This window comes from Lissotriton vulgaris, chromosome 7 (genome assembly GCF_964263255.1).
Source record: "Lissotriton vulgaris chromosome 7, aLisVul1.2, whole genome shotgun sequence".
NCBI classification, from domain to species: domain Eukaryota; kingdom Metazoa; phylum Chordata; class Amphibia; order Caudata; family Salamandridae; genus Lissotriton; species Lissotriton vulgaris.
This window is the reverse complement of record NC_141695.1, coordinates 1,038,109,525-1,038,135,695: the sequence shown is the minus strand read 5'-3', so window position 1 is coordinate 1,038,135,695 and position 26,171 is coordinate 1,038,109,525. Positions and strand designations below refer to the sequence as shown.

Here is a 26,171-nt window from a genome sequence, read left to right as displayed (position 1 = left end):
TAATGGGAAGCTATTCCTTATTTGTGACTCACAATTTGCGACTTGCAAATAAGGAATGCGTAGGAATCGCTATTTAAATTGCAAAACCTACATACATTGCATTTTACGAGTCTTTAATAACTAATCGGTAAAATTCACTATTAAGGACTCGCAAAATACAACGATGATATGTCTACCCCAAAGATTCTTGAGTTTGCTTTTTAGCTAGTCATATGTTGCGGTTAGTTCTGGAAGGTTCATTGTATGCATTTTATGTAAATGTATTGATTAATTCTGTTGTAAGTATCAAAACTATATTTGAGCATAATGGAATAAAATATATTTGCTATATCCTGAATAAAATGTTTAATAAGGTTATCAAGATTGTCACAATTGTTATCATCTTGCCCGACCCCGATTATATTTTTTTGGGTAACCTTTCGTGATTGGAAGACTTTATGGATAGCACCCTAGCATGCTCAGCATCTGGCACACTGGCACTACTGTGAGAGAAGGCTCATGGGAGGAATATGATCGTGCCTGGAGCCATCAGAACCACTATAAGCACCTGGTGCTGTGCTGCCTGCTGCACACCTAATGCCCTACACCCCACGGGTCACCCACGGGTCACGGATGACACCCATTGTAAGACATGATGTACCTATTCCTGTACGTTTAGATTGCCGGTCAGAAGGAGTTTCTTCTTGCAGGACGAGAGAACTTGATAGGACATCGGAGGTATCTACCCCGAAGCGGCATTTGTGTCTGAAATAGCTCATGAGGTATGTGACTGTTGAACACTAGGTGTACGATTTAAGACATGGTGTTTCGCAGATTGGGTGGTCCTGTTGCCCCCCTCAACTGTTAGCCTACCAGAAGGGACTTATTTGTACTCTCCCTAAAATTTAAAAGAGGTAATTCTGCCCTGGTATCCTGACTTCAGTAGCGGGCCATGAAGAGAAGTACAAGGCTCATGTGTATTAACCCCTTCCATGCTGATGACGAACCCCAGCCGTCATGCACTACGGCGCTCGTGTGCTGATGACGGCTGGGGTTCGTCACGGCCCGCCCCTGTTCGTGCTGTTTACAGCACACCAGGGGAATCGCGGCCGCATGGAAGGGGTTAAAGAAATGTGGCATAGAATAAATATTGCAATTGCAATTGCTTAGCAAATATGCGAATATGTATGAAATATTAGATGGTACAACTAGGATAAAATAAGCACCTTGGTGATATATATGACCACAGTGATATGTATAGAAATAATAGGAGTAAATGGCCCTCCTAGTTAGGAATATCTGGGATTTCCTGGTCATCTTAATTGTACTTATTGTGTTCTGTCTATGCTAAGAATATGTATTTGTGATGAGTAAATGCTGTACTTGTTTTGTTTACCAATGTGTTGTGATACTTTTAATAACATTTGAGGCATTACAATTGTGAGATGTGCTGTATAGGATTTTCATTGTGTATGTACAAAAAGGATTTTTTTAAAATAATTTTTCTTGAATTACAGGGAAGACATATGTATTCCTGAGGAAGGTGGCTTTATTAGATGGTCCGCCGAAACGCGTCGATGCAAAAGAAAAAGGAGGATTATGTTCTATAGTAATTGAAGATAATTCTGACGCTTTGCTGAATTAAGTTTCTGCTTGTGACCTCCTTTTTATAAATAGGAATTGAATGGTTTCCTTACTTTAATTGTCTGTCCCTGTTTTTAATTATTTTTTTAATTATTCTATGATGTACTGTAAGATGAATAAACTGTCTAGTATTTTTTCATAATTCTGTTGGTTTGTATATTCTGCCTCGGTAGTATAGTATCACGTTGATGTAATTGTTTCTATTCATGTGTTGTTGAGAACGTATGGTCTAAAAGGGAATTTTTTGCTTGACGAAAGTCTATTGTGGTACTCCATCCCTTTGGTTGTGGGGTCCCGCTCTCTTTTATTAGAGGAAGATGATAGTGCCTGGAGCCATCAGAACCACTATAAGCACCTGGTGCTGTGCTGCCTGCTGCACCCCTAATGCCCTGCACCCCACGGGTCTTCCTATCACCAATCAGGGAGCAATTATGATACTGCAGGCAGAGGAGCACACCTGCTGGAATCCGAGAGAAGGTGAAGGCCTTCTGGTTGGATATTGTAAACTTTTATATTTAACATGTTGAAGTCACGGGGTCAGATACACAAACTTATTTTTTACCCAAGTGAAAATTCGCCAAACATGCACTTAGACTCTTTCATGGCTTTACTTGCACTGTATGAATTTTAGTGTCCTCTAGGGGCGAGTTAATCTCATTTTAGTGGCGATTTGTCATTATTTCAGGAGAGGGAAACCCCAGAGGCTGGTGAACATCTACAAACGCACAAGCTTCTATTATCTGTAAAATCTTTTGTAGATTGTTTTACATCTTGAAACTTTTCCGGATTTACCTGTGCCAAGGGGAAAAGGATATCCATTTTTGAAGATGGGAAAGGAAAACCCCCAAAATTAATAGGCGGGACCTTGGAAAAATATTTTCCTCTCAGAGAAACAAACAACAACGCAGTTTTGTGAAAAGACGGGTGCATTATATTCAGAAAAACAACTTGGCATCATTTTCAAATGTGTAAATGTGTAGAGAATGCTTGGCAACCAGCTTCCCAGGAGTATTCCCGTAAATCTTTGGGAAGTCCCAAAAAGTCAGAAAATGCTGAACGCCCAAGAGTAACTAATGATACAAATATCAAACTTTCATGTGATTATACTGAAGAACAGATCATAAATATAATTGTAGGATTCATCCAGTTGTTTCTCAGATTGTAGCTTTCGCCTTGACCAGTGTTTGCAGAGGGCAAAAATCGGAAAGCAACTTGCTCCTTTGTCAAACAATTTATTCTCTCCAACAATTTGAAATATTTTAACTACAAAAACAAGAACGCATGGACGCGAAAGTGGATATCTATTCATCTTTTTAGGTCAATCATACCTTCCACTTTACACCCGGGAGTTGACCCTTGTTCCATCATCAATAAGCCTCCTTCATGTTCACTGCCTCATCTTAGGTTAGTCTGCCTTCTTTTCATGTCTCCATTTATTTGCACACATCTGCATGTCGAATTTAGAAGTTCACATTGCTTTATGTTTTGCATAATACAGGTCGTTCCACAGGTGATATGATTCTAACTTGCAAAAAAGCACAATTGATGGATGGAATATTGAACAATGTCAAACACTCACCCCAGCACAGAGAATGGGCCTAACTCCATGTTTTTGCTTACCCCACCAAACCCCAGTTTGGACCCAGCCGCATGCAAATCAGTCTTGACCCTGTGTCTCATGGGTACAGTCCAACCCAAACTGCCAGGCCAGGTCCACCCAGAACCAGAAACAAGCATCCTAGGACCAGTTTCAGGGTGTCACTTCTGGGTATTTGGCACCCCTCATACCTGTCCCACTCAGAGTGACAAATGCCCAGACGTGGGTCCCATGCTAGTCATGCCTCTGGATTCAGGCTATCCTGGCTGATGAAGGGTGATACCCCAAAACTGGTCCTAGAATGCCTATTTCCGGTCGAGGGTAGACTTGACCTGGCAATTCAGGTTGGACTGTTCCCATGAGGAGCAGGGTCAAGACTGATTTGCATATGGCTGGATCCAAACTCTGGTGCCATGGTGAGCAAAAGAATTATGGATTTAGGCCTAGATCTCTGTACTGGGGGTGAGTGTTTGACATTGTTTAGCATTCTGTCCATCAATTTTTCTGCTTACATTTATCACCCCAAGTGGGACAGGGATCTCCGGACTTGAGACCCGTGTGATACTCCGAAACCAGTCCTAGGATGCTTTATTCCGGTGCAGGGAGGACCTGGCCTGGCTATTCAGGCTGGACTGTTCCCATGGGAAGCAGGGTCAAGACTGATTTTCATATGGCTTGGTCCAAACTGGTGTGGTTTGGTGTGGTGAGAAAAAAACCAATAGATTTAGGCTCCAATCTCTGTACTGGGGGTGAGTGTTTGACATTGTTCAGCATTCCATCCATCACTTGTTCTTTTGGTGTTTCTAACTTGCAGCAGTCATTAGGAGATCCACTCTAACACTGATAGCTAGAATTAGAAAGCAGCACAATGGCCTATGGAGCTGAATATTATATGAATGAGAGAGTGTCACAACTTTAACACAATTTCTCTATAGACTGTGATCTATACACATTTTCTTTTTAGCCACCTAAACCTACTTAGCTGGGGAAAGAGGAGGTGCTTATAAAAAACATCCATAAACAAGAAACCACACCGCTCATCCACTGAAATTAATAAACAAGTAGCGGAGGATGAAAATGTAAAACAAGGAGTCATTTAGTAATGAGGAATAGGAACTTTCTAAAGACACAGGCCTCCGATCTGCCAGCAAGTAGTTCACTGTGACACTTGTTAAGGTTAAACATGCAAATGTAACCTAGAACAACAGTGAAATTCAAAGTCTGACAAAACTTGTTTGTTGTAAGGTATGCAACCCTTCCTTCCTTTACTTCAAGGAAAACCTAAAACTCCTCCTCCCCAACTAATACTCTAACTCCTAGTTTATGGAATCTTGGGTAATTATCGCCTGATCAGATATAAACCCTCTGTCTTTAGCGGCTGTTTATTTGCTTATGCGGTCTATTAGATCCTCTCAAATTGTGTCTCAAGTTGTTGATTACTCTACCATCACCTTGGATGTGCACCATTATCTAGCGAACTCTCACCTCCTATGTTCATAGCGTGACTATTTTACTGTATTCTATCACAATCATGTGAAGCACTCCGACACCTTCGGGTCTAGCATGGGCTATATAAAACGTATATAAAACAAAGTATAAAGGAGAGGACACCCCAAAACTGTCAAGAAAACACAAAGTAGTACAAACTCTTGAATCTAATAGAGCTCAATAAAAAAATTCATTGACATACCTGGAGGACAGTTACACTCTGGAGCTTCTCTTACTGTCCGCATTTTGGCAAGTCCTTCCCCTAGTTTCTGAACAAAAATAAAATAACATCAGTAAGTTGCAATCACGAGCTGAAATAAAATTTAAACTAAACACAATGAAATACTAGAAGAATGAGTAGTGAAAAAGTTCAAATTTTTCAATAAGCCACCTTTCTACCCCATTGGATTTTCCAAGGATTATTTACCCCATGCTACCCCATTGCATTCAAAGCTTAATCAAACTACTGTTTTGGTACCTATATTGGTCTGCTAAATGTGCAGGAATGCAAGATGAGACTGTATTAAAAAGGCAGAAATTATTTTGGCTAAAACGGGTTACATGTGTACACAATTGTAAAATTATTTTACATTGATATAATATGGAAAAAGGTTGTGTGTCAAATAATAATGGGGGCTTAGTCATTACAGTTCAAGTTAAAAATGTATATGTTGAGGTTAAACCAAGATTGAAAATTCCCATTTAATTAGCATAAACAAAAACTTGAGTTATCAATACGTTTGATTTTATTCAATAGTAACATTGGAACAATCATGGGGAACATCATGAAACTTGTTTGAAAGAAAATGTTTTTAATTAAATTTTTTAATATATTGTTGAAAAGTTTGGGATAGTCCAAAAATATTTTGGGTCAATGTTGTAATTACTTTTTTTAATTTTTAATTTTACAGAGTTTTATATAGCGCAAACTAGATCCAAATCGGGTATCAGAGCGCTTTACATAGCACTAGTTGCATTACATGAGGACACATTAATTTTTAGGTCTCGCCTGAGCCAGCACATGCATTGGTCTGGCGAGACATTTAGTGAGTGGGCTTTAGAAATCCGACCACACGCTTTTGCTTGTGGCCTAAAGCTTGCGGTTACGGGCACATCCGCGATCTGGCTTTCCTATCTCTTCCTCATTAAGCGCATCGCTCGCGGGCACCCTTACAGCCCGCAATCGCAATTACTTTCACTTTGGCGGCTACGTCATTTTCACGGCCGTGCAGCAAATGCTGATTTTATTCAAGAATCCGTTTCCACTGTAATTTAAATATATTTTGCAAAGCTTGTGTGGCAGCGCTCGCTTGCCTTTTCACAAACATTTCTGTGTGATCCGTGCGCAAATATCAAGTGTTGCACAATGCTTTCCTATTCACGCATTACAGTGGCATATGCACACTTAACATTTTGTCCTTGTTCTTTTCACGCATTCTGGTATGCAGCCAGGATTTTAAATAAAGGCTGTTCTGCTCTCAGAATGTTATGTTCAACCTCAGTAACCCTGATAAAAGTTGTACGAAGCAAGTGCCTGGTGGCCGTGCCTTGTTATTTGACTGCCTTGTGGCAGCAATTTTCTAACTGCTGTGTTTGCTGTACTTCATGGAAGGCGCTACATCAAGATATGTCATGGCTTGTTGCTGCACACACCAGGCAGTTGCCTCTTTAGTGCATAGCAGCAGGGTGCCCGGAGCCAAGCACTTCAAAGCTTGCAGGCTTCTCCAATGTGTGTTCATGTTCCTAAAGAGGGTCATGTTTATTATTGCCAATATACAACCGCTGGCAGCAGCCACGGTCACATGCTTTTTATTTACCTTTCGCCATGTAAGCTTTGTAAAAAAGTTACACCTGGATCACTCGACATCACTGAACGAGCAGGCACACTTTTCTTTATTATCTACAGGAAGTGCAACTGTGGGATAGCTCAGTGGGTGAATGCATCTGTTGCTAAAATCTGCATTCAGCCTACAGGACATGGCTGTGAATCTGGCAGGTCTGGAAGGTATTTCAACCCTTCTAGAGCAATACTCTGAGGACTGGGTTTGCTGTGCACAACAAGCATTGGCATAGCCAATAAGTCTCGCCTACGTGACAGCTTTAGGCTTTGTCAAAGCTGCTGCCAAGTGTGTGTCCTGATGCTGTATGGTCCCCCAAAAGTAATTCTAAAGCCAATAGGTCCCAAAGGCAAGACCCATTGGCTGTGCCAATGTTTGATATTACTTATATGCGCATATTAATGAAAGGCAGCGACACCATTTTTTGCAAGAAGTATGATTGCTTCAGAATGTTAAGGCAAGGAACATGCATCAAGGAGTAAGTCACTGCTCTGATCATACCATCCAATTCGAGCAATACATGTGGGTTAAATACCACATGCACCCCTCAAGAGGTCGTCGCTCTTTTACAGCCTGCCAAGCCAACCGTCTTTTAGTGCAAGAACTGGTCAGCTGTTTCTTGGCTTTTGGGCTTGCCACACATACAGATAAACACCTAACAGATACACACATAAACATAAAGACTCCTACACAGAAATTCAAATGCATGCAACAACATACACATCTACATACATACTGTAACATCAATGCACTCTGACACACATAGGCTCACTAAGAGGAAACCACTACACAAAGCTAGAATAAAGTTCAGCACACCCATACAAATACAGACAAGTACACAAGTGCACGCACAGACTCCCAATACAAAGACCCTTACACTCAGACACAAACACACAGACAGACAGACCGGGAAAAGGGCAGACACATGGATGCATACGGACATAGACACCAGGACAACCCAGATACAAACACGCACCCAATTACTAACAGAGACACATGGAGGCACTCCGAGGCATTCACAGACCAACACAGGCACTTATAACAACGGCTACACAAACACATACTGATTCAAGCACAACCAGGCACACGCGGACATAGTGAAAAAAAAAACCAATACAGATGCACAACCACACCATTTAAATAATCGGACAGACATACACAGACAAACAGACACATAAATAGGGCATACAAATACAGAAGAAAACTATCAAGATAAACACTCAAACATGAACACACATTGAAAGCCTCATCAAAACGGACAGGCCTCCATTGGTAGCTAAAAGGGGAGTCCTGCTGCCTTTGCCAATGCTGGCTTCTTATAGAATGTGCTCTTAGTTTTCTGTCCAGACTTTTCTCTACTGGTATGTTGCATGTTTGTCTGGTTTGCACTATCCATCCTGACTCTGATGTGCACATAGCAAGTACTAGCGAGAATGGAGAGATTCAGCTGGAAAGAGAACAATGTCCCTTGCCAGTGGAGTCTCTACCGAGCAGATCCTTGCTTTGAGATTGCTGTGGGACTGCAATTGCCAAACAGGGATTTAGTAACTAGTCACTATGGAAAATTCTTTGCTGGGGAGGGAGAGCTGCCCCCCTGGGCATGGGCAAGTGCTCCCTACTGGGCACAACAGTCTTTCTGTCCTCTCGGGGGAAAGATAGGTGGGGTTTACCCCCTATTTGCCTCTCAGGTGTGAAGGAAGTACACAAGACATAAAGGAATTATCCGAACAAAAGAATGTAAACACGAGCATTGGCATAACCAATAGGTCTCACCTTGGGGACCTTATAAGTGTTTAGCCATGCAACAGTTAATGTTATTTTGTGGAAAAGTGGGTCTATTATCTAGCCATTCACTCCACCATTTTGTGATTCACCCTACCATGTTGTGCTTTAACCTTCATGACTGACTTTCTCTTTGTATCACGAAAACTCTGGAGCTCCACTTTTGACCTGTTACATTCATGTACGCACACTCCCACCCTGTTCGTGCTTTGGCCTGCCAAAAACTGACCAGCCCATGCTCAACCATTCAGACAAGGAGTTTACCAGATGTTTATCGTCCTCACCCTGCACACTACGCCCTGCAGGCGTCCTTCAACAGGCCTATCAGACTTTTCTCCGCTTGCTGTGTAATCATACCTCTCGCCTGTGCCCTGCAGTGGTCCAAACAACTAAATATCTGTGGACTCATTTGTATAACTATGCTTTTCGCCTACACCCTGCAGGGGTCTCACCGTTACCTGTGCTTATCAGATTAATCTTTTTTTGACATGTAATCATGCCATGCAGTAAGTACCAACAAATCAGATTGACCTCTGTGTACTATGTTATTATAATGTTTTGTCCATGTCATGCGAAAAACCACCCAGGCTACTCACCTGCTGATTCTCCAGATTAAGTATTTGTTTAGGAATGTAATAAAGTATTATTGGTACAACTCCCTTACATGCCTGGGGCAGAATAGAGTGTATATAAGCTGTAAAGTAAGACCATTCTGCAGACTGCCTCCTCAGACAGCTATGGGCGTCTGTTTTTGATGCACCTCTCCATCTCATGAGATTGTAATAAATATCGTTTCTCTCTGGCTACAGCATTGGTCTCGGTTTGTATTCCGGACCCGTGGACTATAGGGTGACCAGGACATTTTTGGTGGTCTGCCAAAAGACCCCCAAATCCACAATTGCACCAAGGATATTGTGTTCGATAAGTAAACACTTCTAAGGTCCCAAAGGCGAGACCTATTGGCTATGCCAATGCTTGTTTTCTTAGGCACAGGGAGATTAAGTGATTTGCCCAGAATCACAGGATGTTCAGCGTCATTGCAGAGACTCGAACCCAGTTCCCCAGATTCGAGGTCGACCGCCTTAGCCGTTATGCCAACTCCTCTCCCTGAATGAATGCTTCCATGAATTCATTCTTAGTTGACAATATTCAAAAACTAAATACTTTCTCAAAGCAACTTTTAATAGATGACTGTCATCTGCCTCAATTACAACACATTGATATACTGGCACACTCTATATACATCTACACATATGCGCTGAAGAAAACTGAAGGTCTGCTCATTTCCTACCAACTAAGATCTGCAACTTCTGCACAGAATTTTTTTTGGGGCTACTGCAAGGTTGAATTTGCAGTCCTACAGCCATACCTCTTCCTACTCAAGGCTGTTTTTCATGCTGTGGCCCTTCTAATATCTTTTTAAAAGAAAATCTGATCACATCTCTCCGGTGCTGAAGAAAGTTCATTGGTTACCATGCCAGGTTACAGATCAATTTTTGTTGCTTAACATACAAATCTCTGCGCGTAAGTATCACCCTTTTTCTGGCATCACTGTTGTCAAACTCTGGAAGCTAGAGGACACTTCAGGGCAAAAACGTGCTCTCTTGCAAACCCCTAACGCTGCTGGGGCGCAGGCAGCTATTGGAACTCCAATCTGCACTCAGGACGCAACCAAATCCTCTCACTGCCAGGAAAAGGCTGAAAACTGATGTGTTCCAAATGTATCTTAACTAATCTTGATCAATATCCCTTTCTGTTCTACTGTCTCCTAATCTTCAATTTTTCAGTTACTGTTTTCCTACTCACAGCCGCACCCTGACCTACTTGTATTGTACATTCTCTGGTTACTTTTAACCTCTTCGAGGCTATTGACGGAACCGTTCCGTCACGGCTCGCGGGTGAGCTGTGCTCATGACGGAACGGTTCCGTCACGGCCTGGCCGCCGCGCGGCACGTTTAATTGAGCGGGCGGGGCCGTGACGGAACCGTTCCGTCATGAGCACAGCTCACCCGCGAGCCGTGACGGAACGGTTCTGTCACCCGCGCAGCTCACCCGCGTGCCTCCCCCTGCGACCGTTAGCGCTGCAGCGGAATAGCCGCCGCAGCGAAAGAGTTAAAGAGCACAGATGCCTCTTGCAGCATAACAGATTTCTGAAAATAGTAAATAAACAACTATTCATTGGTGAAAAGGTCACAGTTTGTTACTGTGGAAAATTAATCAGTTTTATGTTTTTCCTGTTAGAGATCCTGATAGTAGAAAATAAATGTTACCAACCACGTGTGAACAAAACTGAAGCCGTTCTAATACCATGTATACATTAACTGAGTTGGCCAGAGAACGCTATCGATGGTTAATATAGGCTTGGAAATTCATCATCATATTTTTCTTTTCCTTTCTGAGAAGGGTTCCTTGGCCTACCGCCAATAAGATTACTTTTAAATTTTTTCTCCTTGTACTTAATATAAATAAAAAACATAAATGCAATTATCAAAAGGTTTTGACCGGTTTCCTAACAAACAGAATTTCTTGAAATCTACAGGAGCTAAAACATGGCTTACAAGTTTCAAACAAGCCCATGTTTGCATTTTGTGTAAGTAAATAATATGACAGAAATACTGACATAATATAATTTCTCCTTTGTTCAGCACCAAAATATGTCACAAGTAAAGGGAAACAAGATCAATGACATTTATTTTTAGTCTAATCCCATAACATACAAATGCTCTGCTGCATCAGGAGTCAGTAACAATTCCATATTGTTTTCAACTTAGTTATATTTATATGTGATTTACATCATAACTATATTTCTTAATACAAAAACCAGAAAAGACAATGACGGCAGAGAACACTTTTTCATGTAGAAAACTAAATTGCGTGACAGTCCTAATCTCTTAGATTGGCACATTATATAGGAAGTACATCTTTTCTTCAATGTTCTCTATTTATTTGAAATATTATATATTATCCACTAAACCAGTCCATAAACGAAGGGCATGCTTTCACACAGCTGGTGCACGCGGCGGGGTCGGATTCTCCCCGAACTTAATCCTCCACCAAGAAAATATACGCTGCACTCTCCCAGATTGTTAGGCATCAATAAAGATTTATTCAAGCCATTGCCAGCTTCTTCATCACCTACGCGTTTCGACCGGCAGGTCTTGATCACGGTGTTTAGCATTAGTCCCTTTACGCTTTCACCTATTTATACCACAAGCCCAGTCAGCACATTATGATGCATCTTGAGAGAGGAAGTTTCATTCACAATTTGCATGTATGTGTATGCAACAAAATGTAATTGTGTGTTACGCTTGACAAACGATTATTATTGCTTCATTATAACAATTTTACTATCCTTTCCACATGCTGCGTATTACATAGTGTCTCATAAAGCACCAGGGGTGTGTCCGCATAGAGGACTGACCTGTATTTTGGCCATTGAGTCGAAGTGACTGATACGCGTCAGTTCACAGACGGTTCAATTCTTGGCTCAGTTTGAACATATGTTGGCCGCTGGTAGAATTTTCCTTTTGCTTACACCCCTTCTGGTCTCCTTATCATGGGGCTCAGTGCCCTTATTAGCTAGTATACTTGCAAATGTTTTGATGGTCAATTGTCAGTATGTTTATTCACAGTTTTATCTCGTCTTGTTTCTCCTGTTATTTTATCTCAATTGCTTCTCTTCGCTCTTTCCATTGATGTATTTGTGTTCATTTCATTCTCATTCTTGATTTTTTTTATTTTTCTGATTCACAGGATGTGTATTTACAGGTGTATGTACAGTTCTTCCTCCCAGGTCAAAATATATATATATATTTTTTTAATTTATTTATTTTCACTGGAAAAAACAAAAGTTACAGGGAAGTTATCGACAGGAAATGGAATGGAATAAAAAAAAACTTAGAAATTCACTGAAACACCAAAGGTTACAGAGATGTTATAGTTAGGCTCATGTTTCACTCATACAAAACCAGAGAAATTCATCAGTTATAAAACTTCCGCCACTGCAAAGCACTGCTTATGACTTCACATATTAAATCACTCATTACAGGGTCAGTGACATCACTCCTGACATCGCAAACGACATCACTCGTAACATCATCCAGTGTCTGAGTGTTTTTAAAAAGTTTAGGATTGTTAAATACATAAACCAAAGTGTATTAATGAATCAGTGGGTGTATGACAGCCTGTATGGATGATTTAGTGGGTGCATGACGGACCGTATAAGTGAGTGATTATGCAGGTCTCAGTAAATGTATGCGTGAGACACTAGGTCGTGTGAATGTCTGTATCAGTATGTCAATTGGTGTTTAAGTACGGGTGATGGATTGGTTGTCTGAGTACCCCGTATGGGTGTATGAGTGTCTGTGTGAGGGTGTGTGTGAATGCCTGCATAGATAAGTGAGTGAGTCTATGAGGAGCTGGATGGGTGCATGGCTGTGTCAGTGAGTGAAAGGATGTGCCAGTGTTATATGGGTGAATAACTGCATATGTGAAAAGTAGTATAGGTGAGTGTTGGAGTATATCAGTGATTGTGTGAGGTGCTGTATAGGCGAGTGTGTGCTTGTGTCAGTGACTGTATAGGTGACTGAGTATGTGTTAGTATCTGTATGAATAAGTGAGTGGGTTTGTGTATAACGTTATAGGTGAGTAAGTGGCTGTGTAATTGACTGTATGGGTGAGTGAGTAGGTGTAGGAGTAGCTCTATTGGTGACTGACAGTGTGTGAGTGGCTGTATGAGTGGATATATCAGTGGCTTATTAGAGAGTGAGCTGGTGTATGAGTGGCTGTATGGGTGACTGAGTGGATGTGTAGTGTAGTTCCTATATTCCCAATAGGCTCTGCGCATTGGAATAATATATTCTTTAGATTAGACGTAGGGCTGAGGTCAACTAGGTCTCTATCGAATATACTAAACTTAATTGCGTGTGTGCCAGCTAACTCATAGGTCACTAGAAACTTTCTCGAATACACAAGAAGGGATTGGTTTCTGACAACCGCATAAACATGACAACTTTGTTTCCCAAGAATAAGAATATATTTCTCAGAGTTGCGGAAACAATAGATAAGTATTTCACTCAGTCAATCGTGCATGGTTCGTTTCTACAGAGTTGCAGAGAAATAGTGAGGCGGGCTTTTTTCAATAAAAAGGGTGTATTGAAAAGTCTTCTCTCTCATGCAAGAGAAGTGAACTGCTACAATCATTATGCAGACTGCAAAGTATAATGCGTACAGCGTAAACAGTAATATGAAATAATACTGTAAGACAGTGGCGGCTGGTGACTTTTTAAAGTAGTGGGGCGGAAATGTGGGGGTGAGTTAAACTGAATACTGATAACCTTATAAATACCAACCCAACAAACAGATATTATTTTCAGCAAATTAAAAAATACAGCATTAGGCGCTACTCAAATAACATACAATTGTTATTAATAGTGGCAATTTTCTACCAATACCTCACAAAAATGTACCCACTTGAAATGTGTAGATGTTGGCAGAGGTCTTAAAATGTTGTCTTGTTCCTATTTTATTTATTAAAGGCACCTTAAGACTGAGAGAGAATGCATACAGACAGGCAAGTGAAGGGAGGAGGTGCAATGTAGGCTTAATTTATTTACTGACATACAAGGCTACAAATTCTGTAGTGAACGTAAATGCATACTTTTTAGGCATAAATCTCGTATGAGATCGAAGATTCAGCATTTCCTACTTCCCCTTACTTTATAAACTTTTTGTTCACATACCATGTAGTGTCTTCAAAGAACGCGTGGTCCAAAATGTAGCTGTGTGCCTTACTCATCAAACTACAACCCTGTCGCAGCTGTGGTCTGAAATGACCAGACACTTCCTCAAATGCAGCAAAAAAATTATGTTTGTTTCTTTGTGCCACACTATTTAATATATCACGTATGTCTCTTTACACATGTCCTCTCAAACCGCTGACCCCTAGATTCCAGCAGGGATTTCTCCGGTTGCTAAGAGGCGCTTTTACAAGCCTTTGCCCAGTCTACGGACGCTCAAAGCCTCACATGTGTCTGTTACATCATGCCTGCTTGGCACATTCAAATAGAATAAATGCTGGCTCTTGGCACAGTATGGTGTGTCTGCCTGCGCTAAACATATGCCCTCACTACTCAGTGCCCATATGGTACTGGAAGAGCGAATCTTTACATCAGGGAGTGTCAGGCCACAGATAGGCAAGGGATGGTGTCTCCATGACCATGAAACAGTATTTCACAGAAAAGCTCTGTCTGCTGACTCAGCACCATTAGCCAACTCGCCGTCATCCCCTTTTCTGTTGCTACTGGGCACATGAAGGGGGTATTAGGTGCCTCTTTATTAACATTTTGAGAGACACGGCCTTTCAAAATTTGCATTCACCTTTAAATCACTGGGCGTGGGCCGTTCGAAATTATGTTGTCAAACAAACAGTGGACAAGAAAGCCTAGATATTGTGCGTCACAATAACATCTCGAAGGAGTGGGGAACCTTTCACCTTTGACATCCAATAATTTCTTTCACAATTACAGCTGCTTAGGCAGCTACTGCTACGCTAACAAGTTCTATTCACTGCGGTACACAACTAAAACACAGGCACAAATGGCACTCTATTAAAAAGGTGCTTATTTCTGTACACTCGCCCCTAAACCACAACTGAGGAACTTGTATTCTCTCTAGGACTGTGACCCCCGAGCAGACACCACCCCTGGGCGCTCCTGTCCCTGAAGAGGTCACACAGAGCGCCAGCCACCACCTCAGAGCGCTTGTCATGTGCTGTATCACGACTGACTGACTTATGAACGCAGGGCAAAAAAACAAAATAATTGCCAGTGCTGTGCACCTCGACTTTATATTCAGCCTAAATAATGAAATATAATGGAAGGCTCCTTACATTTTATCTGCAGGTGGCATATGCCCCGGATATAATATTGGCCGCACAAGCAGTGCTCCGAGCTTGACTCCAGACATCTAGTGCATAATTACAGTGACTCACGAGGAGGGCCGCGCAGCTCAGAGGGACAGGCAGCAAGGGAGAGAGGGGCACAAGAGAGGGGCACAGGAGAGGGCAGGAGAAACAGTGGTAAGACCACGACATTCTTAAGGAGGGAGCAGGGGAAGCTAGCAGCACGGCAGCCACCGAGCCCATCTTCGCACGGTCACCATTCATTGCAGTGCTTGGCTTTTCGGTTCTAATAAATCAGTGTTGTCAGGTGAGCCTCCATCGAGGCAAGTAGGCAACAAGCACCAGCGTGACTGCAAATAAAATAAAAAACTTACCGGGTCCGCGATGGCTGCTGCATCTGCTCCGGGGTCCCGACCGTTGGCGCCTGAGGAACAGCCGTGTCTCCGTCACTGCTGGCAACACCTCGCTCTGAGCCAATCCGAATGACTAAGGGCAATGTTACGCTCTGCCCATTAGGAGACCGAGGTTTGAGCCTTTGCTCAACCCTCGCTCTCCTAAAGGGCATGCACAGATACTAGTGCGCATGAGTGTGCACGGAGGAAAATTCGACCTCCGTCCCCACTCATGCGCACTTGTGCTGCTGCCTGCTGCCCAACAATCATGTCAGTCAACATGTCGTGGACCGCCCACCCCTTCAGACTCTGAAGGGGTGGGTGGTCCGACGTCATGCTGACTGACATGATTGTCAGTTCAACCTCGGCGTCTTTCAACTTGAGTAACCTGAGAGTTTACTTAAGTTCAAACTGACGCCGAGGGAGCTGCGTGTGCGGGCGGCTTGTGGGGCAACGCCCCAGCGCCCTTAATGCACGCACCGCCACTGCTGTAAGAGCATTGTATGGTTTCTAAGCCATATAAAAATACATACATAAATAACATTGACTAAAATACTCAACTGGTGCTTCTAAAATACATCAACCTCAATGTACCTAACCTAAGTCTAGTACGCGGGAAGGAGTAAGTATTGTGTAGCATAGATTTAGTTTTTGCTAAGAATCTACCAGAGGTTTCTCTCGGTTCTAATCAGCTCCATACCTTGGTTAGAATGAAGGAGGTCTGGTATCTCTGTCTCAGGACTCGAGTTCCCAACACTCCGCAAGGGGAGCTGGAAACACTGGAGCTGGATTCTCGGCAGGAGAATGTCAGCTTCCTGATCAGTGCGTCCGCTGGAGAGTCGGCTTCCTTCTGCACTTGATGTAGCGAGTTTCGTCGGGCAAGTAGGTCTTCGAACTGCTCCGAACCACCATATCTTGCTAGAGCAAGTGAAGGTATATTTATACCTTGAAGGTGTTTAGGAATGCCATAGTTTGACTTAAAGCCGGGCATATGAACGTCAGGAAAGAACCCCTAGGGAATAGTTTTTCTTTGTAAAGTAACTGAGTTCTTGGACAAAATCAATATTCAAGCAAGGGGAAGTCCCTGACTGCTTAAGCTGGTTTTGCAAGAGGTCGTTGTGACGTTTGGTACGGATGGAAGTAGCCATGCCTGTATTTGGGTAGCAGGGGCTATGCCTAAATAAGGGTTTGATTTCTGTGCCTATATAAGGGCAATGTGAATTGTACCTATATAAGGGCATGAATCAGGAAAATTCACTCGGAGCTTAAAACGCCACACAACAGATGTGTGTATAGACCTATGAATCAGTGAGTGGATGTTTAAGTACTGGTATGGGTGTGTCAATGGTTTTGAGAATGGTCGTGTGGAAGTTGGAAGGAGGGTATGAAAGGTTATATTGGGTTGTGAGTGGGTGATTCAGAGATTCTGTGGATGATGTCATGAGTGATGTGATTTGAGATGTCATTAGTGATATCAGTAATGTCACTGGCCATGTCATGAGTGATGTTATATGTGAGGTCATAAGCAATGGATTCCGGGGGCACAAGTTCTGGTTAGCTCAGCTGGGGGATTAGTAAGAAAAATATGATAGTCTTATGATGGCACCTATGCTATCCATATATATTATCTACTGTTTTGTGTTGAATTGCAAATACCAAATTGTACCTTTACTACCTCAGCCTCCTAAAGCTGAAAAACTGTGTAACGTGAATGGCTCTGATTTCCTCGTGGATCATTGTTTGTTGACTACTAGTCACCTAAGCTATTTATTTACTATAACCTACCTCCTTTGTATTATGGTGAGCACTGAATGTATGTACACCACTTCAACCATCTAATGTTCAATTATGTTATATTGTAAAGCGCTCCGATACCCTCATTGGTCATGTTCGAGCTATATAAAACTTTATAAATAAAATAAATCAAAAAGGGCAATGAAGTGTAGGGAGACAACCAGACACCTTCAAGCCCCTATGAGGAGGTATGGATATAAAGGTCAGCAGCCAATGAAAATAATCTCTCCCCAGCTAACAGCGGATTTGTTACTCGACATGATGGTGGAGGCTTATGTTATTTGAACAGTCAGGCTGATGGATAGGGCAGTGCCAATGAAGTCGATCATCTGAACCCTTGGTATAAGGAGGAGCTGTAACCAGGAGAGATGTAAGAAAGTTGAGAAACGCTGGAGATCACAGGCCAAGAGTGAACTTAACAGAGTTCAGAGAGGATTTTAAGAACTTAGTATGGCTGCTAAAGCCAGCTATTTCTCAAAGGGGATTCTCTCAGTATCAATACATCAAAAAAAGATTTTGACATCACGCGCTCTTTAATAAATCCTCCTAGAGTCACCTTCTCAATAATTCACATGAAAAACTCTGCAATTACTAGGCACTGTTTTTTTATAATAAAATTGCAAACGCAATGCCCGGTGTTTTACACCGGGACAAGTTCAGCATATTTCTGTGGGGCCCAACTTCTTGGCAGGGGGGACGGTGTCCACCCAGTGAAAATAGTGGGTGTACGCCGTGTACTTCCGTGTACCCCCGACTTGTGCCTTGGGGTACAAGAACACATCACCCAGAATAAGGATTAGCAGGTTGGGACTAGATATGAAATTGAGGGCATAGTCACAAAGGGTGGTAAAAACGGAGGCGGAGTGCGTCTGCTGAGTGACTTTGACCAGATCTCGGACCGTCAATTTAAGAATATAGTGCACTCCATTAAAATCGGGCTCACCTAACAACTTAATGCCGCCTGAAGTATGGCTCTTGTTAGTAGATATTATATCAAAAGTCCTGCACCCTATATGTAACACATCTGTATACTTAGAAGAAGTTCCCCGTGACTGGAAAGACTTGTTCTGAAGAAACAGCAGACATGAATATTCTTAGTAACTATCGACCTATCGGGCTATTTCCATTCCCAGTGAAAATACTAGAAAAATATGTAAACTCCATTCAAGTAGGTCATCTTGAGAGCTACAGGAACTTGCCCAGTCGGACCTTGGCCCTATGCAGGGACCACATTTTTCCCCCCCAGTTTTATGTAGCGCAAACTTGATTCGAAGGTATCAGGTATTCGAGCGCTTTACATGAGCACCAATTGCATTACAGATAGACACATTAATTTGTGTTAGGCCCCGGGAGATTAAGTGGTTTACTCAGAATCACTGGATGGTGATCATTGTTGTTGAAACTCGAACCCGTCTCCCCAGATTCGAGGTCGACTGCTCTAGCCATTAGGCATCATCCTCTCCCCATTGTTATCTGTTCTGGATGATTTGAAGATAGCAGTTGGCAAGGACTATTCAGTGGCCCTAGTATGATTAGACTTGTTAGCTGCTTTTTAATTGTCTCTCATGGGATATTGGCTGAAAGACTAGCAGAAATTGGAGTGAAGGATATTGCCTTATAATGGTGTGTGTTGTACCAGAAGGATAAAATCCAGGCAGTCCATCTTCCATGATATCAATCAGAATGCAAAGCCTTACTACAGGGGGTGCCTAAGGGATCAACATTAAGCCCAACCCGATTTAATATATATTTGAGGCCGCTGGGTAAGCCACTTAGTCAAAGGGGTGTTGTCTTTATGAATTATGATGACACTCCGCTTAGAATATTGGCTGACCCTAAAACCACTGAACAGTCCGAAAGTTTCTATCATTGCATGAGTGATGTTACTGGTTGGCTGACATCACATTTGCTCAAATTCAATGAAGACAAAACAGAGGTACTTTGTTGTGCTACCAATAAGGTCCCATGGCTTTTGCAGGCTGGATTTTGGACTTCCTCAGACCAATTTTCCATAGTCTGCATTCTTGGAGGCCCAAAATCTTGGAGTCATTTTTTGAAAGCGACTTATCGCTGCCCTCTCATGTCAAACAGACTATTATCGACTTGTTTTGCACTACTTAAAATGTTAAGGAAACTATTACCATTTGTTCAGCCGAATATAGAGTGCATATTGCTCAAACTACCATTACTAGCCATATAGATTATGGTAATGCACTGCTTTTGAGTGCATCTGATTTACCGATTAAACAATGGATTTGCAAAATGCAGGAACGCGTTTAGATCTGGATCTCCCAAGAATGTCCTCGGTCTCATCCGTGGTGAAAAAACTGCTTTGACTACCAGTAGGCAAGATGATTCTCTTTACATCACTCTGTATCATTTACAAGGCTGTACATATATGATAGGACCCGTCGCTCTAAGGAATAAGCTTGGGAACAATTGCTCAGGAGGCCGGCTGAGATCCACTGAAGCTGCTCTTTAGATTCAGTGCAAATATAGACTTTTTCAGGCTAAAGGTAGAGCGTTTTCGGTGCACACAGTTCGTTTGTGGAAAAACCTACAAACCTCTTGGCGGAAGTCACCAGATCTCAGTCAGTTTAGGAAAGCTCTTAAAATATGGCAGTTTACTGGATAAAGGTGGGGAAAAGGTGAGACTGGACTAGGCCGTTTAGCGCCAGACCGCCGTCTCTAGACAACTGAGCAGCTTAGAAATATATAGTTATGATACTAAGAATATCAGTAATCACCTGGAGACCTATCTTGCCACTTGCCTGTGGTCTCCACTTCATGCTCGTTTCAGACTGATCCAGTGACACCGCAGCTGTCCAGGTTTTTCCACTGGGATTTTCCTGACTGTGTTTTCCCACTCACTGTTCTTCCCACCAACAGAATTCACACCCACTACAGGACCTACTTAATGCAGGCCACAGAGACACTGCGCGCAGCGGGCGCGTTGCAAGTGAGCCAAAGACTAGTCTGTCTGTGCCAGTTCGCCTCTGTATCACAGCCACTACCACGACCCCTGCCCCTCCCGCCCTCGAAGATACACCATCGCTGAACTCTACACCCTCGACCTTGGACGCTGCAACAGTCACTGCCACAGTGTCAACCTATGCTCCACGGTAGGACCTTTCACCTGTACCTACTGCCACTTCACCTGCCGCTATACACACACACCAGCCCACCAAAAAGCCCCACAACGAACACACCACAGACACCACCTGAACAAAACACCAATTTGCATGCACCATTCTCAACACACACCAACTATGCAAGCACTCCGTTGAATTATGAGACCTCCTCGCCACCCCGCACTGAAATAGTCTTCCTCACTGAGACCTGGCTCAACCTCACATCCGCCACAGACATTGCCACAGCGATCCCAGATGGATATAAAATCACTCACAAGGACTACACCAACAAGCTGGGAGGAGGAACAGCCATCATCCACCAGGAGACTACACAGAGTACCACAACCACCACCACCACCCCATGGAACATCTCAACTTCAAGCTCCACATGGACGATAAGACAACCATCAAAGGCACCCTTGCATACTGACCCCCAGGCCTGCGCTCCAGCTTCTGCAACACCATTGCAGACTTCTTTGTGCCCCTAGCCTTAGACTCCAAGGACTACATCTACCTCAACAATCTAAATGTCCTCATTGATGACCCCAATGACAAAAACACACCACACCCCCTGAACAGTATGACCAGCCTCAGATTGACCCAGATCGTCCACAACCCTACACACATCGCAGGACACATGCTGGACTCAATTCTCTCCTCCAGCAACCGCATCAAATACAGCCATGTCACAGAACTCAGATGGACCTATCACTTCATTGTTCACTTCAGCATCTCCAGCCCCTGCACTGCCACCCCCAAGATGAGCAATTTCTGCCCCCCCTGGAGGTGGAATAAAATCTCAGAGACCAGTTGGGTGAACACCCTCAACACCTCCAATGCTGGTACCGCCACCAACCTCGAACAGGGAGTGAAAAACCTCTACGCCTGGATCACCAATTGCGCAGACAGTTTCGTCCCCAGCAAGAGCAACATCCTGAGAAAATGTAGATTTTCCACAGCCTTGGTGGGCTGAAAATCTGGATTTTATTAACCTCTTGCATGCTGATGATGAGCTCAGCTCGTCATGCAGCAAGGTGGCCGTGTGCTGATGACTAGCTGAGCTAGTCATGGCCTCCACGGAACGCCCACAAGGGGATAGTTACCCCTCAGTGCTGGGCGTTCCATTGAGCGGGCGTGGCGTCATCAGCACATGGCCACCGTGCTGCATGAAGAGCCGAGCTAGTCACCTGCGCCGCGCGTGGGCCTTCTCCCCCCACGCCGCGGGGGAATTAGCCCTGCGGCGATGGGGTTAAAAAAGGCTAGCTAGTACACCCAAGAACTCAGAACAGTGAAACGAGACCGCAAACAGTTAGAGAGGAGATGGTGTAGCAGCAAGGACACATTCGACAGGGGAGCCTTCAAGACCTCCCTCAACCTCCATCACCACTTGCTGAGGGTGACAAGCATGATTGAATAATAATAATAATAATAATAATAATAATAATAATAATAATAATAATAATAATAGCAACAATAATAATGTACTTACACTTTCACTATTTATTCAGTCCTGAGCAGGTTCATCCCCAGGACAATATCTTTGCACCAGGAGCTGGGCTTCATAAGGTTGTTCTCTCTGAATACATTCCATTAGGTAGTTTCATATTTTGCATTGAGCTGCACTTGACACTTTTTTTACTGTTTGAATTTTTTGTAATGTGAAAAAGGTAATGTCTAAAGCATTAAAAAAATAATTGTAATGAATTAGTAGATCAATTTCAATTCTGATTAGAAATGTGATCAGTACATACATTCTTAATGAAAAAAATGGAATGGTGGTAGAGAACTGGTGCATCTGAACATTCTACTTGACAACAAAATTGATGCTGATGGCATAAGAAGGCAATGGCATACTCTGTCACATTCATAAATCTTTGTTTTGGGTTCCAACAGCCGTTCATCGCTGCCACGTTCATAGCTCTAAGTGGTGCTCAATGGCAGATGTCCTCATTTTTGTGAGGGGAAATGAGGGCCAGTATAGCGGATTAGAAACCCTGGTGTCCTGTTCGCAATTGGGAATATAACTCCGGGGCAACTGCGAGCTGCCTCGTAATTTTTTTTTTTACCATGTACAAATGCACCAGTGATTTTGGAAAAGGTCGGGGGCAGGTTGGAGGGGAGGGGGACAAAAAAGGAGGAAAATACCACTCAATCTACTTTCATATTTCACTATTAATTCACCACTAATCCTTTATGGGTTCCGGAGTATCATGCTACTCGCCGAAAAAGCGCTTTAACACCCCATCTGGGCTAGCATGCTCTATATAAATGCAAACCTTTTTCCCTCTTCTATCCCTCCACTATCCTTCTCAATCCAAATAACTGACTAACATATCCAACATTCAAATCACTTTCATATGTCACTATACTAATTCACCACTAATCCTTTATTGGTTCCGGAGTAGCATGCTACTTGCCGAAAAAGCGCTTTGATGCCTCGTCAGGGGTAGTAAGCACTATATAAATTAAGTTACAATACAATACAATAAAGGACTTTTGACAGTGCAGTGAGATAAGGCACACACTACCCACCCATCTCTTCAACGAGCTGGGAGGGTGTGTACACAATGATGGAGGTACAAGCGGTCAGGGTGAAAAAAATTACATTATACAGAATAGTTCGTCACCAAACTTGAGCAAGCTGGAAGACACAAACTGTTCTGGTGACACTTTGCTCAAGTCCCAGAGACATGCGCACACTAGGACAACCAGCTGCAGCAGCCACAACTTTAAATGAAGTAAAGGATTCCCTTCTATGCCCCGGGGAAGGGTGGGCTAGGAAGGGGGCACAGACTACTTTCTCTGCCCTTGCACAAACTCGGAAGATGTGCATTTAACAATGCCCGAGCACAAAAAAACAAACAAAAGTGAGAATGTCCTCTCCCGCTGTTAGGCAAGGTACAGAAGGGTTGGGACTAAAGCCATCCTATCTTCCCACTAGCAAAGCCAGGAGGCTGCGGTGACGATGGGTCTACTTGTAACTGCCAGGATAAAACGCACATGAAAAATGATGAAAACAGCTAAATAAGAATGCGCTTTTAAAATCAACCTGAGATGAGAATGGGGATAGATAACCGGTGCATGCTGAATGAGCCATTAACAGTATCTCCAAAATAACTGAGTAAAAAGGCACCAAGGAAAGAAAAGTGGCACATGGAGGGAAGTGTAGTGTCCTGCAAGGACACAATCTAGTTGTTTTCATGTGCCCCCACAATGTGCACCCACCCACCACAGACGTCACTGGGTCAGGTGACGCTGCTAGTAAAAGAGGCCGAGCGCACGTGCTCGTGGGCAGAATAATCATCTACCAACTGGTATCCTGCGTCCCTTCTTTACCTACCATGTGGGCCTAGGGCCCCATCACAACATTGGCGACGAAGCGGAGCCGGTGCCAGTGCGTGCACCAGCCTAAACGTTTGGGGGGGGGGGAAGGAGGAGAATGCTGCTCATGTCATGAGCACCCCCCCCCCTCCCCAACAGCAAGTGACCAGAGGAGGCTCGCGGGGCGTGTGCTAAGCCCCGGGCCGACACGACAAAGGAGAAGGTGACCCGGAGCCCATCCCGCACCTCTCAGGCCTGCCGTGATCCGCTCTGCTGTGGCAGTGCCCGAAGCAAGAAGAGCGGTCCGACCGGAGCCCACCCATGTCATCCGTGACTAAGCCCACCTATGGTGAAGCCTTCGCGGAGCCCACCCGCGGATCAAGAGTGGCCCGTTGGCCGAAGGTGAGCCCATATGTATGCGGAAATCAAAAGTGGCGCCCACCAACAATGATCATAACCGCGATAATGGAGGCCGCCTGCTGGCGCCGTCCGGACCTACACAAAGCGGAGCCCACCCGCTACAAACATGGACTGTATCCCCTAAAGTGGGAGCGGCGCCAACTATTGCCCATTAATCAAGCAAGACTCGCGGAGCCCACCCGCGGCCTGCCTGCAGCGACCCCGGCGCGCAGCGAGTAACTAAAGCTGCTGCGGCGGTGGGGAAAGGAGCCCGCAGCATGTGGAGAACTGCAGGGCCCTGATTGAATGAAGTGGAGCCCACAAGCACAAAAATACGAACACCTCCTCACCCCGTAAGGCAGGTGGCTGCGACGGTAGGGGAGGAGGAGTGAGAAATCAGCGCCCTGCCTGCAGCCGACAAAAGAAGCGCCAGCAATCCTGGCGCAGCCCAGACAAAGGAAACTCACCGCGGTTTTAAGGGGAAACCATCAAGCCGTGGCCGCCTGCCTCACCCCACCGACACTTTAAACCGTCGGCACACGTGTGCGTGCCCGGCACCATCAAGTAGAGGAAAGACTCACCTGAGAAATAAGGGGGCCAGCTGCACTGCCTTGTACACCCAGTTTTGTGTATTTTTTGGAGTGGTTGATTGATTATGGAAAGTTTCAAGCTCAATCAGAACAAGAACTCGTTTAGGGACTAATAACTTCGCCTCCCACTGTTGACCAATCTGCCACACATTTGGCAGGATGAAAGTCTGAATTTGTGCTGTGATTTTCCAATTTTGTTTTTTTTAATTGGTCGAGAGGGTAAAGTTATTAATGATGTAAAAATATTATTTTCTGGGTGTTGTTTCAACCTTAATGTAACACATCCACATTCACATATACATAACATAACGCATAGCGTGTATTTGCATTTGTTATGTAAATGTGTATGTGTACGTGTTACATAGCCAAACATATCTTGGTACTGCATGGAGTCTCAATTTGAACTGCACACTATAATGATGTTGCTTTTTGAATACCCAGTACTGTCAGTTTTATACTCACTGACGAATCAATCTGTTACTACCGGAGGAATAAGAACGCCAATACGTTGTAGTGGAGTTATTTCATTGTTGAATATTTATTTTCTCTGTTACTATTAGTATTCTTTTTTTTAAGACGTTTGCCCTGCCTGGGTGTTCTCACATTATTCGTCATTTTCTTGACTACATATTATTTATATGTTTATAAATTCGTGCATAATAGGTTTCCAGTCTGTGTAGTTTCCTTTAAACTGTGCAATGCATTACAAAAAGCACTTTCAGTAAGACTGTGTCGACCCATTAAACGGGCTTTTACTAATTGGGGGAGGTGAGAGTGAGTAACTTGAAAACTACATACTTCTAATGTTATCAAACAAGAGACAGCCTTCCTTTGCAACCACCAAAGCAAGCGCAGATTTGATTATCCATTGTTGTTATGTACGCAGCAGTATTTAAGCTCTTCAATTTAAATCAAGACAGACAGACAAAAATGTAACAGGGAGAGTTTGGGTCAGTGGTAAGGAGAAGAAAAATGCCACTTTCTTATGCATTACATACTAGCAAACTTATTATTGATCAACAGTGGAGCAGGATTTTCTCTCTCCAATTTTACGTATTGTTTGCACTGAACTAACCAAGCAACAGAGTAGCCTGCTGCACGATCAACATGCACTGTTTAACCAATTTTACTTACTTGTCTTAATATAAAAGCTAGTTGTATATGTAATTCTTTATGAACAATAATGTTTTTTAATTCTGTATTTTGTTTTATTCCGTGTAAAAGTAGTTTCAAGCCTGATGACTTTCATGTGCGGTAGTAGAATCAAGAGTAGCCAAGCAAGGTGACTCATTTCCATCATTCATCTGCACAGGAA

The 26,171-nt window shown here is 43.3% G+C and overlaps 1 protein-coding gene across 1 annotated transcript in view; it reads right to left on the bottom strand.

The window, feature by feature from the left end:
• Positions 1-26,171, bottom strand: part of LOC147702887 (collagen alpha-1(XXIII) chain-like) — a 798,364-nt gene that overhangs the window by 693,704 nt on the left and 78,489 nt on the right. The window contains exon 2 of the mRNA XM_086929455.1: positions 4,911-4,977. Coding sequence (XP_086785581.1) covers positions 4,911-4,977 — 67 coding nt within the window. The remainder of the gene's footprint in view (positions 1-4,910; positions 4,978-26,171) is intronic.